Here is a 14,896-nt window from a genome sequence, read left to right as displayed (position 1 = left end):
GGATGCACCTGAGCTCAATTTTGAGTGTCATGGCAAAGGCTGTGAATACTTATGTACCAACGCTCCCCATCCAACCTGATGGAGCTTGAGAGGTTCTGCAGAGAAGAATGGAAAAACTGCCCAAAGATAGGTGTGCCAAGCTTGTAGCATCATACTCAAAAAGACTTGAGGCTGTAATTGGTGCCAAAGGTGCTTCAACAAAGTATTGAGCAAGAGCTGTGAATACTTATGTACGTGGTATATTTTCGTTCTTTATTTTTTATAAAGTTGCAAAAATTTCAAACAAACTTCTTTCACGTTGTCATTATGGGGTATTGTGTGTAGAATGTTGTGGAAAAAAATGATTTTAATCCATTTTGGAATAAGGCTGTAACATAACAAAATGTGGAAAAGGTGAAGCGCTGTGAATACTTTCTGGATGCACTGTAAGTCTATGATGAATTCTGATGAAATGCTCTCCACAAAATGACATCAAAGTACAATGTGACTGACCAATTGCTGTCATGCAGTGACTTAAAATGCTCAAACTTTCTTCCCCTTCTACCTGTCTGTCAGTAGTCTTGAACTTGGATGTAAACAAAAAAACAGAGCCGGGATCGGAGAAGATTTGTGTCTTATTGTCACGATTCTTCCGAGATGGACGTTGGAGTGTCCAAGTCCCATGTGTTTCTCAACTACAGCCCCAGAGCCCTCTTCTCCCAGTGAGACACGCATCTGCATGGTGGTGCTGTGTGCTCCTCGATCCTACGTTGTTCCAATACTCGTCACTGTTGGCTTACCTCCAGTACATTCTGTTTCTGTGTGAGGGTTGTAGTAGCAGTGTGACGTAAAAAGACCCAGAAAGAATTGGATGCAAGTGTTCAATGATTAATGGAATGGCTGGAGGTCGCCCAACTACAGTCAGTGGTATTCAGTGTGTGCAGCTGCAGCAGCTTTCAGTGCAATGCATCTGGCAGTTAGGGTCAGGGCCGCTGCAGTTTGGCTTGGTGGATTTCTAAGAAGCGCTGTGCTGTGTGTGTATGTAAACTAAATGTTTAATCATTTAGGGGAATGTACTGTGTGTATGTGATTGCTTGTGCACGTTTTTGCGGGCTCATGACTTTGGCAAGTGATGTAATCTGAGATAGTGGAAGGCTACATCGTAAGAATCTCCTGCAGTGGTTCTCAAAGTGGGGTCTTGGGACCTCCAGGGGTCCTTTGAGGACACTTGGGGAGGTCATAGAATAACTACTGTGACGGTGAGTTTCACTCTCACAATCTATCACGCATTCAAGAAAACAATCACACCACAAAGTCCAGAAGCTTCAATCACATCACATGAGCTTCATCAGCAGATGGAGATGTTTTTCTTGAAGATGGTTCTCCTCAGTGGCAGTTTCTAAAAATCAAGAATAAACTTTGGCCCCATGTTACATGGGTGTGAAAGTTCCAGTGTGTTGGATTTAGAGGGATTCAGGAGCATAAATGGAATACAGTATTCATAATTATGTTTTCATTAGTGTATAACCACTTGAAACAAAGAATTGTTGTGTTTCATTACCTTTGAATGAGCCTTTTATATCTACAGAGGGAGCAGGCCCTCTTCCATGGAGCCTGCCCAGAATGGACAAACCAAACACAGGCTGTAGAGAGGGCCTTTTGCGTTTTTCCCATTTTAGTAGCCACTGTAGGGGAGGTTGAGACGTGGGTTGTTGAGTTGGTTGTAATCTGTAACTTCACTGCTAGATGCCACTGAATCCTGCTGGTCCTTTAAGTTCTGAAAGTGCTCTGAACAAATGGAAGTCCTAATATCACTTCCCTGAACTGGTCAATCCCATCTGCTGATGAAGATCATGTGTTTTGATAGAAAGCCCCAGAACAATGGATGACTGGGTGAAATTGTTTCTCAGATGCTGTTTTTAAGGTCAAGAATGAACTTCTGACTTTTTAATCTAGTTTGACAAAAAAACTGCTGTCCAACTATTGTTCCCAAGGTCAAGGATGAACTGTCTTGTAAACTATCATGTACTTTGCTTGTTACCAAGACAATTACAAAAATCAAAAGCATCTTCTCGTATAGGTCAACAGGACACAATCTAATCAATTGGGGTCTGATTTATAAGTGGTCTGTTTGAGAACAGCTGATCTGTTTTGAATTCAGGCTGGCTTATGCTTCAAGTTTTGTGCTGCATGACTGTACAGTTGCCCATCAAGCCACTACTGATGATTGTACATGACACCAGCTAATACATTGTGACCGCCATGAAGATCATGGTCACATTTTTCAAGCAATAAGAGTGTTGTGAGGACATTTCTTAGACAGTACTGGACATGAAAAGTAAATGTGCAGGACAATTGGGAACAGTAACAGAAAGTAACACTGACAGGAGACTTACGTCATGCTTGTGTTTAGGTGGAGCATCCCACTGGGTGCACGGCGTGTCATGGACGCAGTAAAGGAAGGTCACAAGAGCACCATGAGCTCGGGAAAAATTGTGGCTCTGGCGGCGGGGCTCTCTGTCGGGGCCACGGTGGGCTACATTGTCTATCGTCATATAAGCAGCACCAACAACAGTGAGTATCTGCCTTTCAAGAGTTTATATGTATTTGTGTATACATGACAAAGTGTAAATGTTTGTGTTCATTCTCTGTATACCTTATCTCTGACTGAGTGTTGTGTCTGCGTTGCATTAACAGTTCAGGGGCCCAACACTGAGGTGTCCAAGATGACACTTCCTGTAGAGGTTTATAGGAACATATCCAGATGCCAAGCCAAGTTTTTGGACATGGTGAGTAGTTCAGTAACTGATAATAACTTTCCATCTGCTCAGTAGTTAATATGGCTAGACAATTATAGTGACAGTTGCTATTTATATGTAGTACTCATATTCCTCTATAGAGTGGTGTAGTCTGTAGTCCTAAAACCTGGAAATCAGTCAGCATTTTTGCATATCAAGCTCCCTCGTCTCAAAGTCTATGGGTTTTTTTAATAGGTTTTTGGTACAGTGGAGATTTGATGAAGGTGATAGAGAAAAAGTCCCCTTGATGATAGGCTACATTTGTGCATCTTCATTAAATTTTTTTCATCAAGACCCTCCCCCTGCCTCTTCTTCTTTCAGGTGACTCAGAAATCTGGAGCTCATGTGAGGGTTTTGTCAGATTCAGGGGAGCCTGGATGTAAGACGGCCGTATGTTTCCTGCTGCAGGGTTCTAAGGAGCAGGTCCTGCTGGCTCGCTGTGTCCTGGAGAACCTGGTCACTGAATGTGAACCGGTGGCTGAGGATTTGGAGGTTCCTCAGACCGCCTTTGGGCGTATAATAGGTAGCTTCCAGATGTTGAGGCCAGTCACACTGATTCCTAGACCTTATTCATTTTCCTCAGAGCCTTTTTGATTTCAAAACTGATGCTGTAGGCTGTTGTTGTTGCTGATTGCATATACTGCATTTACTCCTCTTACTCATTTTCTTTCCATTAGCATGCTAAAAGCTACACTAATCAGTATATCATGAACAGTGGATCCATTGGCAATGTCAAAGATTTTACTTGTACATGCAGTGAACCTGTAGAGAACTCTGCAGTTCTCCACAGCTCTGTGGAGCTTTTTGGCCCCCCTTTTGTTTTGGTGTTCCAGGCTGCGAACAAGATACATTCACTGTTGGGTTGGCTCTGCATGTGGGATTTGTGGACATTATATTTAATCCTTAATCCTTCCTAAATGCTTCTTCTAAACAGCCAGTTTTATTTTTATCATTTCTACCATATGATTTAACCCTAACCCTTATTTAGTTGGTTTTGGCCCCATGTACTTAATTTGCTAACCAAAGTGTCCATACCTCTGTGGTTGTGGTTGTCTTGTAGGCCGTGGTGGAGAGAGCTTGAAACTGATCACTAGGACAACAGGAGCCAAAGTGGTTTGTTCCAAAGAGAAGTCACCTGGTCCTGGGGCAAAGGGCAATGTGACAATCACAGGGACCAGACAGGAGGTGAAACAGGCCAAGGTGAGGAGGACTCACGCTTTTGGATTACCTATCTGTGGTTAGTCCTCTTATTTAAAACTATACTAGGAGGATTTTCAGGATTTTCCTTAAAAAAAAACATAGAGGCTCGTATAAAAGTAATCCTTGGCAATCATCACTTGTTTTGACCCACTAGAAGTGTGTGCCGGTGTCTACAGAGAGAGTTTGTATTTTCTTTGTATTTTTCTGTTTCAGGACATCCCTGGGCCTCAGAAAGATAGTTGATTGTTGACTCTCAACCCCAGGTCAAATTGTGACGCTTCGGTTGGTGGCTCATCCTAAGTGAAAGTGAAATGAGACTCAACAATCAACTATCTTTCTCCAAAATTGTGTGTTGACAAACAGCCACACACCAAAAAATCCTGCAAAGTATGCCTTTAAGCATGCTATTTAAAACAAATGTAACTTTGCCTTGATGATTTGTTTGCAGGAGCTGATTCTCGAAAAAGTCAGAGAGGACATAATGGTGAGGACAAAGATCTCACAGTCATCTGCTCAGCGGCAGAAACGCGGTCATACTGCTGTGAATAAGAGGCCAGACAGCACAGAGACTGAAGCACCAGTGGGCCTGAACAACAACGGTCCTTACTCCCAGACAGAGAAAAATGGGCTTATCCATGCCAATGGAACCACGGAAGAGCCTGAGGATATTTTAGACAAGATGGAGGAGCTGAAAATCATTAACACGGACAACAAGAGGGAGGACGAGAGTTTGTCCTCAGACTCTCTCTCTGAAATTTCCAAGTTCGAAAGTGAGTTCACGTTCTCTATAATTGAGTCTTGAAAAGAAAAGTGCCTCAATATAATCTGTCTTTAACCAAAGTCATATCATACAAAGACTATTTTATTTTTCTCTGTGTGTTGTCCAGTTCCCAGCCCAGACCTGAGCTTCCAGCCTGATGAACATCTCGAGGTTTATGTTTCTGCTTATGAGAACCCAAACCACTTCTGGATTCAGATCCTGGGGGTTCGCTCCCTGCAGCTGGACAAGCTGACAGAGGAGATGAACCGCTTCTACAACAGTGTCAACCCCACTGTAAGGATGACCCCTGCTGTCTTTATTTTTGTGTTTTACCATAAGGGTCCTGTTTTGACCTGTTTTTGATTGACCGAAAGAGAGATTTTTACACTGTGAGGCACCTCCCTCGGGTGCGTAGAGGGAAAGGCATGAGGCAGAGATACTGTGTGGGGTGAAAGGGAAAGGTGCACGCTGATCTTCTGGCCTTGACGCACCAGGAGGTCGACCATTGGCCAAGGTCAGGCCATTGGTGAGCATCTGTGTTCCTATTTTTAGCGCTGTGTCCCATGCTGTTGGCAGTAGTCTGCCATTGTCTGCGACTTTTCGCCCTACTGACCTTTTTGAACAGGCGGTGGAGCCTGTCGGTGAGAGAAATCACTGATTTTCTCTTCAGCTGAGCAGATCAGTCAGAAACTACAAAAGTCAATAGGGCACACTCAGAAAGCAACTTTCTTGAGTTGAAGTGGCTATATGAGCAAGAGCGGTGTTAACACAATAGGCAAACAGTGCCCTGTGTAATAATAGTTTGTACAGTCGTGGCCAAAAGTTAACATACACTTGTAAAGAACATGTATATCATGGCAATGATTTCTACAGCTCTCATTTTTCTGTGATGGAATGAGTGGAACACAAACTACTTTGTCACAAAAAAACAGTCATAAGTTTGGTTCAATAATGACTTTATTATAGGTTTATAACAGCTAGGTATTATAGGGATCATTGTCCTGTTAGAAACACCCAACTGCACCCAAGACCCAATCTTCTGGCTGATGATTTTAGGTTTTCCTCATGATTTTGGAGCTAATCCTCCTTCTTCATTATTCCGTTTACTTTCTTTAGAGCAGCAGGTCCACTGGCAGCAAAACAGCCCCACAGCATAATACTACCAGTACCATGTTTGACTGTGGGTATGGTGTTCTTGGGGTTAAAAGCCTCACCTTCTCTCCTCCAAACATATTGCTGCTCATTGTGGCCAAATAACTCACTTTTTGTTTTATGTGACCACAGAGTTTTCCTCCAGAAGGTTTTTTCTTTGTCCATGTGATCAGCAGCAAACTACAGTCCAGCTTTAAGGTGCCGCTTCTGGAGCAAAGGCTTCTTTCTTGCACGGCAGCCTCCCAGCTCATGTTGATATAAAACACACGTGACTGTGGACTCTGACACCTGTCTTCCAGCAGCTTCTAATTCATTGCAGACTTGCTTTTTGGTGGTGTTTGGTTGACTCTTGACCATCCTGACCAATTTTCTCTCAGCAGCAGGTGATAGTTTGTGTTTTCTTCCTGATCGTGGCAGTGACACAACTGTGCCATGCACTTTATACTTGCAAATAGTTGTTTGTACAGTTGATCTTGGGACCTGTAACTGCTCTGAAATGGCTCCAAGTGACGTTACTGACTTCAAATCAATACTGAGCTCCTTAGACTTTCCCATTGTAGTGCTTGTGGCTGAGTCTAATGGGTGTATCAAACAAGCCCTATTAAAATGGGCCCAGAAAAGTCACCAGCTGTTATCAATCAGAATCAGTGAGAAGAAGTTAAGAGGCCATGCTCCAAAGAAAATTTGATTGACACAACTTTCTATAATCACTGAAATTGATTGTTCAAGTTGCTGTATGTATGTGTTTGAGCCAGCAGATTTGGTCACATTTTCAGAAGACTTATAATAAATTCATTATTCAACCAAACTTCATGAATGTTTTTTGTGACAAAGTAGTTTGTGTTCCACTCATTCCATCACAGAAACATGAGAGCTGTAGAAATCATTGGAATTCAAGACTGCCATGTTCTTTACAAGTGTATGTTAACTTTTGAGCACAACTGTATATCCTTAGTACTGAGTCTTCTAGTTTGCCTTTTTGAATGATGAATGACGAATACAGAGTATTACAACTTACTGGTATGGAGAGGTATTTCCTCTCACGCAGGCACAGAACGTACAAGCTGACAGGCTGTCAGCTGTAGTTTTTGTGGTGTGTTGGCTGAGACACAGGCTTCTGACGCAATGCAACAGTTGGCCGAGTAATAACTCAGTCAAAACTGGACACACAGACATATATAAATAAACATCTAGAAATCTACTTAGTAGTCATGAAAAAATACAAGTTAAAGGTTTTGGTAAAGACATTGTAATCAGAGGCAAAATATATGATTTTTTTTTCTGCCTAAAAAAATGAAATAAATAAACTGTTTGTTTTCGTGATTGAATAAACTGAATGAACAAATTGACCTTAAAGGACAACACAGTTTATACTGTTTTACTTTGTTTATGTGTGGCAGACCCTGCCACCTTTCTAGCTTCAACAGTGTTCCGGGGACCCTATTTTCCTCTGAGAACAGCTTGTTTATTCACTTATGGAAAAAATACATATTTCAGAGTTTTTATTATTACCTCATTAATATTGTAAATGTTTAAATTCTGAGTTTGAATTTCTTCTCCAAAGCTACATAGTGCCCCTTTAACTCCAGTACTCAATCATGTTTTCTTCAGTATCACAGTAATCCAGCGATAGTTGCTAACAGTTATTTCAGCATGCTTTGTAATGGTGCTAATTTGTCAAAATGTAAACGCATATGAATTAAAAATAATGGCTTCAAGTTTTAGCACACAGCTAACAAACAGCTCTCAACATTATACTTCCTGTCAAGGAACCCCAAAATAATGGGGATTGTAGTTCTTGATTATTCCCCAGATAGAAGACAAAGAATAATATTAAAATAAATAAATCTATGGACCCATAGTTGACTCAGTTTTTTTCACAGTGTTAGTTTGAGAACCCATGCCCTGCTCTGGGATGTCAAAATTAAAACAAATTGCTACCACAAGTGTGTAACTCTCACTGTAACTCTATTCTTCAGGAGCAGAGGGTAGAGACCATTGTGGTGGGCGACATTGTGGCTGCTCCATACCGAGACCATGGCACATGGAACAGGGCCAGGGTGCTGGGTGTCCTGGCTTCTGGACTGGTGGACCTTTACTATGTTGACTTTGGGGACAACGGGGAGCTGCCCAGAGACAGCCTTTGCCGTATGAGGTAATAGAGAAACGGTCAGCCTGTCATTATGTAATTATCACACCTCAAAGTGAGGCACCAATGAGAACACACAAAGAAACTGGAGGTGGGAAGGGAGCAAACACGCATGCACGCACGCACACACACACACACACACACACACACACACACATACACATATACATATACACATATATACACACACAAAGCCAAATGTAAGTAATGTGGTGTACAGCCACTAATTATATCATAAATGGACTAGGGGTCATTCAGCAGGCGTCATAGGAAATTTAAAGCAAATGTAGTTAGTAAATTTTTTTGTTCATTTATTTCTAGGTGACTATGTCTAATGTCACTGAGTTTTCTTTAGAATCTACTCCTGAAAGAGACACAAACTCTACCCCACAATTGTTTCTCAGGTTTTCATTAAATATCGCTGTTATTTCATTCAGTGTTGGATTTCCCCAAGTGGAATAGTCTTGTAATCTGTGTATGACATCTAAGATCAGTGTGGTCTTGGCTTAACTCAGCCCTTGTAGCTGATTTCTTTGAGGCTCAAACTTGTATAAACTGTGTTTTTGTTTTTTTGTACTGGTGGGAGCTTGGGCAGGAGCAGGGATGGAAATAAATAATTACATCCACTCAAATGACTGGAAATAAATAATTTTTCGGGTACTATTTCAAGTCTGTACTTTTACTTGTACTTAGAGTAACAAGGACAAAGGACAATTTGAATTAATATCTAAACCTTTCATCTGAGTTTTGTAACCAATGAGGCTCTCCACCCACAAACGCACTAATGAAAACCCTGACATACGAACAAAAAATGTTAAACTCTGCAGCAGGTTTGGAGAGGCGACCACTGTGCAGAACAGAGCGGTAGTTGGGAGTCATTTAGACTGAAGATTTGGAGGAACGGAAACCTCTTTGATTGAATGTCTGCTGTTGATATGTATTAAGCATCAACAATTCAAAAGTAACTAATACTCTGAGTTGTGTTTGTACTTTTAACTTAAGTATTATTTTAATACCAGTATTTTTACTAGTAATTGAGTAATATGAAACTGTACTCGTACTTGAGTACAGATTTTCAGTACTCTTCATCACTGGGCAGGAGCCAGGGGTTCTGGTGTGTGAATGTGTGTGATTGCAGCTGCTGTGTGCACATTATTGTATGTGGCATCAGTTACAACATGTTACTGCTGTGTTATTAACAGCTTTTGCTTTTGCTGCATTAACATTTCAGGAGTGACTTCCTCAGCTTGCCATTCCAAGCTATTGAGTGCAACTTAGCAGGAGTGAGACCAAAAGGTAAAGCTCTTCATAACTTTATCACATAGACTAAAAAAAGGTGAAAATCAACAGATGTTGTGTTTTATTCTGCCATCTCAGCTAAATACTCCTCCCCCTCAAATATTATACTCATATTCTCTAACTTTTCCTCCTCCTGTTTTTCAGGAGAGGTGTGGACTGAGGCAGCCCTGGATGAGTTTGAGCGGCTCACATACTGTGCCTCCTGGAGACCTCTGCAGGCCAAACTGTGCAGCTACTCTCACTCTGAGATCTCCTCCTGGCCCAGTGTCAGGCTCTGTGACACCAGTGAGGGCAAGGTCAGCTGGTTTTTATTTCCTATGTATCTATTTGTTTGTTTCTCATCCTGTCTGCTGTTTTCTTGCACACACATGGTGTAAAACTGTTGTCTCTCCTAGACTGTGGATATTGGTGAGGAGCTTATACAGCTGGGCCACGCTGTTAGCTTCCAGGAGGTGGCAAATGGGAGGACTGAGGGAGACAATCTTGGCTGTCTGCAGAGGATGCTGGTGAGTCACTGAACACAGTGACATTTTTAATAGCTTCAGTAACACTGGTGACAAAAAATGCCTGTTTAATATCTTAAATCTAGATTTTCATTCTTGTCACAGTTAAAAGGGTTTTAATGCCTATTTAAGTGTCACTAAAGGGACACTTATTATTTTGGTTTGTTCCAGGATCTAGGGATGCTCCGATATATCAATCAAACATCAGTATCAGCCGATATCTGCCTTGTCAGCTGCTTTTGGCCTATCTGTAAATAAGTTGATATTCAATGATAGTGGCCGAGTTTATCTGTTGTCACATCTGTGTCATCAGTTTTGCGCTGACACATTCATGAGCTATTAGTGCATGATATCCCTGCCATCAGTTTGTAAGGCTATGTTAGTACTGAAAAATTCTTATTATTAAGATATAGTATGTAGTGGTATAACAGGCTAAAAATGCCTTTGAAACTATTACAGTTTCAAGAAAAAATGGTTTTCATGTGAAAGAAGGTTATATCAAAGGTAGTTTTATAAATTTTGTATGATTGATATTTTCTTTGGAACGTAGTCTAATGATGGTCTGAATGACTTTTAGACAGTTAATACTGCCATCACAGAGTGCTGTTGCCACGAGGGGGTGTACTTGGCCCACAACGGGGTTTGGATGGGTGGTGTGTGTTAAGTGGCGTCCACATGAAGGCGAGGACCCAAGGTTTCCCAGCAGAGCATTGCATTGTAACGAGATGATCCGTGTTACACACATCACCTGTCAGTGGTTTTAATGTTGTGGCTGATTGGTGTATTGTTTAACTTCATATTTAGAAAGACAGAAACAGACATTGATAGTACAATGATGGAAAAGAGAGGCAAAAATAGCTGCTTACAATGTTAAAAATGTCTTACAAATGATCCTAGAAGATTGAAGGAAGAGTCACGTTTCCCTGCCTCATTCATAGTATTTTCTGTAGCTAAGCAACCAACCGAGTATATGCTCTGCTTCCCGTTAACGAAACTCACATCCCCAGTGCACTTGAATAGCCATGAGCCGTATGTAGAATCTGATGTAGAGCTGAAACGATTAACCAATTAATTGATGAGTCAGTTATTATTAATAATCATTCAACATCAAATTTGATTATCATTAATCACAAGCAAAAACAACACTCTTTGGTTCCAGCTCCTCCAGTGTTTTTATTTTCACTGCAATACTGCATGTGGCACTGTCCTATCCAGGTTATATTAAAATCTATGGGTGGGACCCATAATAACGGGAGTCTGCCTTCTTGAGCAGTATGATTGTGCCCTCTGCTGTACAAAGAGAACAATGCAATGACAAGGAGAATGTATACATACTGATTTCCCTTGTTAGATCCATGAACTTTACAAGCAAAATAACCACGATATGTTGGTAGATATTGTCACAGTCACAAGACTTTTTATCGCCAAATTTGGTATATTGTTACATCCCTAGTTATTGGTATTGGCTGAAAAACAATCTGTATTGTGCATCTGTACATTATATATATTTGTCATATTAGATACGGAAGACACAAGTTGATATCTGAATTGGGAATTGGCCTCATATGTCAGCTTAAACTTGGACTGAACAATTTTAGAAACAGAAAATGAGATTCTTGAAAGATTTGTCATTACCAAACACAATGTAGCCTACACTTCAAGTTCTACTTGAAGTGTAGGCTACATTATTTAACTGTCTTAAATACTCAACATCTTTATTTCTTGTCCTCCTGTAGGATGATGTAATAGGAGCATCATCAGAGCTCAGTCTCTCCTGTATCAGCTTGTCAGGTGAGTGCAGCAGAGTAAACAGTAACTTAATAGCTGTTCTATAGACCTCACAAACAACCAGAAAATAGTACATTTATATCGATACAGGGCCTGCACATCGATGTACTCACATCTTTAATGTTAAAAGGTGACTGAATCAATGCAGATTTCTCTCTTTATATGAATTACTGTTCTTTTTGGTGGTGGGGTTGACTAAAGGCACTCAACAAAGTGAAGATTGGTCATGTGAGCAGACATCATCAGTGCCATCTCCATGTTATCCACACATCCTGAGATCTGTGGAGCTACATAATGTCAGTCCCTCATCTACATTCACTCACAGCTATGTCCACTCCAGCCCAGCCAAAATGATTCACATTGTTCAGTCATCGCCCACATTAACTCACACTAGCAGCCGCGCTCATTCTGATGTCTCTGTGCCAACGCTGCAGCTCACAACTTCCTTTCGCTTCCTCCACTTCTTATCTTGCGAGTTCTTGGTACCTTTAGGAGTCAACCAAAAGAAATTGATGAAATGATTGGGGAAGGAAGAAGTTATAAAGGAGACATAGACAGTGAAATGTTGAGTCCAGATAGAAACAGAGAGCTTTCACTCCTGTCAGTCCTCGAGTATGGAGGAGGAAATTGTAGTGAGGAGCTGCATCAGCACAACCACCACATCTGCCCACGGTCACACAAGCCAGACCTCCAGTCACTGTGATGAGTATGGGGAGAATGAAGAGGATAAAGGAAGAGATGACAGCAGAGATAACAATGTAATTGCTTGGAGTGATAGCAGCCTCCTTGCTGACAACAGCTGCTGCAGCAGTGATGTTATTTCCATGGGACTCGCTGAGCCCTGTGAAGATATATTTCAGCCCCTGACAGAGAGCATGATCAGGTGGAAACATATTGGGGACCACTACCACCACACATGCTCAGAGAAGAAATGCAGATACTACAAGGTGGGGCAAATGGAGAACTGAGTGGAGCTGTTATAGATGACTATGGAGGAAAAGTGTCTGAAAAAGATAAAATGGGACTTGGTATGATGCCAACTCCTAGGGCGGCGCCCTGTTCTGATGCAGCAGGTGAAACATTTCAAATAGAAGCAGAAGAGGAAGTGGGCTGAAAAGGGCAACAGAAATGTGGAACTAACACCTTTACACTCAAGAGGCAAACAGGAAATACAACAACTCATACCCGTATACAACAAGTTACACAGGTACAAGTAAATGTTGAATTAGAACTCTTTAATTCACATGCGTTGGGTGACTTCTGCAAGATGTTAAAACATTAGCAAGCACAGTTATTTCTGTCACACACATGATCCGGAACTATTGCAATCGAGATGGCTTTCCTCTGATTCCTCACGGGTGGCACTGGCACTTAAATAATGGCATCTGTAATTAAAGTAACAGCTGATTTTTGTAATTATATCCCTCTAATACATTGAAATAATGAAGCTTGCATATTGCAGTTATTTTATTATTATTTTGTAGAAAACAGGGGAGAGAGAGGCAACAAAGGTCCCCAGCTGGACTCAAACTGGGGATGTTGCAGTTTATGGTCAGCATCTTAAGCCATTAAATATATGATATGTAATACTTCTGCATTAAAATGTCCAAAAATGGCTAGACCTTTGTTATATATTTTGTTGAGTTGTGTACTTGCATTATCCCAAATGTTTCCAACAATGTTTAAACCCAGAGAAATCTCTAATCTTATTCAAGGTAGCACTACGTTACATTTGGTCACCTGTTGCTATAACTTCCAGGAGAGAGTCAGAATGAGGAAGGAAATCAGCGAACATGACTAAATATAACCTGGATAAAACTTAAGTACATTGTGTCATCCATGAACATTTCTGCCTGAGTCACGTCAGACAGATTTTCATCAGGTGGTGGTCTAACAATGAAGAGAACAACTCCTATGATCCCAGTCATGTCTTTCGCCTTGTTTCGATTGAGAGACTCCTTGTGGCAGAAATGACATACTGTGCATTTAAAGCCTGCATTTTTAATAAACAAATGAAGCTTTCATAAAACAAGCCACACATCTGAAGTATCTGATGAGACAATAATGAATTCAGTGCCGGCTTTGGGTACTTGACAGTTTTCAGCACTTGGTGGTGTAATGATTCTTGAGTGACTAATAACTGGAGTGTTTTCTTCTTGTACCCCAGAAGCTGCCTCAATCTCAGGAAGCGTTGATGATGTCATAGAGGATGAGCTCCTCTGAGACCAAAGACGTACATAAATATCAAGGTTTTTTTCTCCTGGCTCAGTGACTGACATTCTTTAAAGAACAGATTAATTAAGTATTATCTGTGTAAAAGTGATGACCACTCCTCCCCTTATCTTGCAGCACTGACCATCCACTCCTCTGCATCAGTTCAAGTGAGATGAAGGGGACGTTTCCTTGTCTGACCCAAACTCAACCGCATAAATCCTCATCGTGAAGCCTTACCTACTTGACAAGCAACAGTGCGGCAGTTCTTCCAGCCATATTCACTTTATTGTTGTTACTTCAGTACAGAATGAATTCTTATGTTTTACCTTTTTGCTGTTCTGTTGTACCTAATGCTGCTTTGCTTTTATGTGTTACTATATTTTGTGTTCAAGACATGAAGAGAGGAACAAAAACAGAATGCCAGTATTATTTTTGAAAAGCACTGTGATAAAATCACTGGAACCAGAAGGCAGCTGGCTAGCTAATAATAATATCTATTTTTTTCTCAACCTGTATGTGTATTAAGAGTTAATAACCAAATTTAGTAGGCTTCTCCAGTTATTATATTTTGGATGAAAAAATAATAAATAATAATACATAAAGTATTATTGAATGTGGTCCTCAGATTTTGTTCAGTAGGTAGTTTGTCTTCAGAGGTGTAATAGACTGCACTATATATAATAAAGGATTTATTTTATGTCACAAGAATTGTTTGTGTCTTTTACTTTGCAAGGCTGTTCATACTACAGATGTATATTTCAAAATAAAAATGGATAATGATGAGCAATCTGTCAAAAATAGAATATCATTTCCCAGTAAAACTGCCCTTACCAGGTACTTGAAGTCATTGAATGCATTTTACTGAACAGTATTTAACTGATAATATTGTATTGTATTTTAATGCAAAACAGCTAGTTTTCCAATGAATACTCCCTCTGTTAATATTGGTGTTGCTAAATTGAAGAGGCCATTCATTCATTTCCATCACAGTCCACTGTTTTGTTTCTGTTTGGGTCGATGACCTCCATTCCGGATTGACCAATCACATGAAAGT

The 14,896-nt window shown here is 40.7% G+C and overlaps 1 protein-coding gene across 6 annotated transcripts in view; it reads left to right on the top strand.

Annotated features, from left to right (window-relative positions):
* Positions 1–14,550, top strand: part of tdrkh (tudor and KH domain containing) — a 16,669-nt gene extending 2,119 nt beyond the window's left edge. For 3 of the 6 annotated variants that reach the window (XM_073489367.1, XM_073489368.1, XM_073489363.1), the window contains exons 2-13: positions 2,393–2,553; positions 2,677–2,768; positions 3,099–3,300; positions 3,838–3,977; positions 4,426–4,747; positions 4,865–5,031; positions 7,869–8,044; positions 9,270–9,334; positions 9,482–9,633; positions 9,733–9,843; positions 11,577–11,631; positions 13,796–14,550. In XM_073489367.1, coding sequence (XP_073345468.1) covers positions 2,424–2,553; positions 2,677–2,768; positions 3,099–3,300; positions 3,838–3,977; positions 4,426–4,747; positions 4,865–5,031; positions 7,869–8,044; positions 9,270–9,334; positions 9,482–9,633; positions 9,733–9,843; positions 11,577–11,631; positions 13,796–13,851 — 1,668 coding nt within the window. In that variant the 5' untranslated portion in view covers positions 2,393–2,423 and the 3' untranslated portion in view covers positions 13,852–14,550. The other 3 variants (XM_073489364.1, XM_073489365.1, XM_073489366.1) reach the window with 3 other exon arrangements.
* Positions 14,551–14,896: the final 346 nt, after the last annotated feature.

Source organism: Pagrus major, chromosome 20 (genome assembly GCF_040436345.1).
Source record: "Pagrus major chromosome 20, Pma_NU_1.0".
NCBI lineage: Eukaryota > Metazoa > Chordata > Actinopteri > Spariformes > Sparidae > Pagrus > Pagrus major.
The sequence above is the reverse complement of the archived record's forward strand: the minus strand, read 5'-3'. Positions and strand labels throughout refer to the sequence as shown.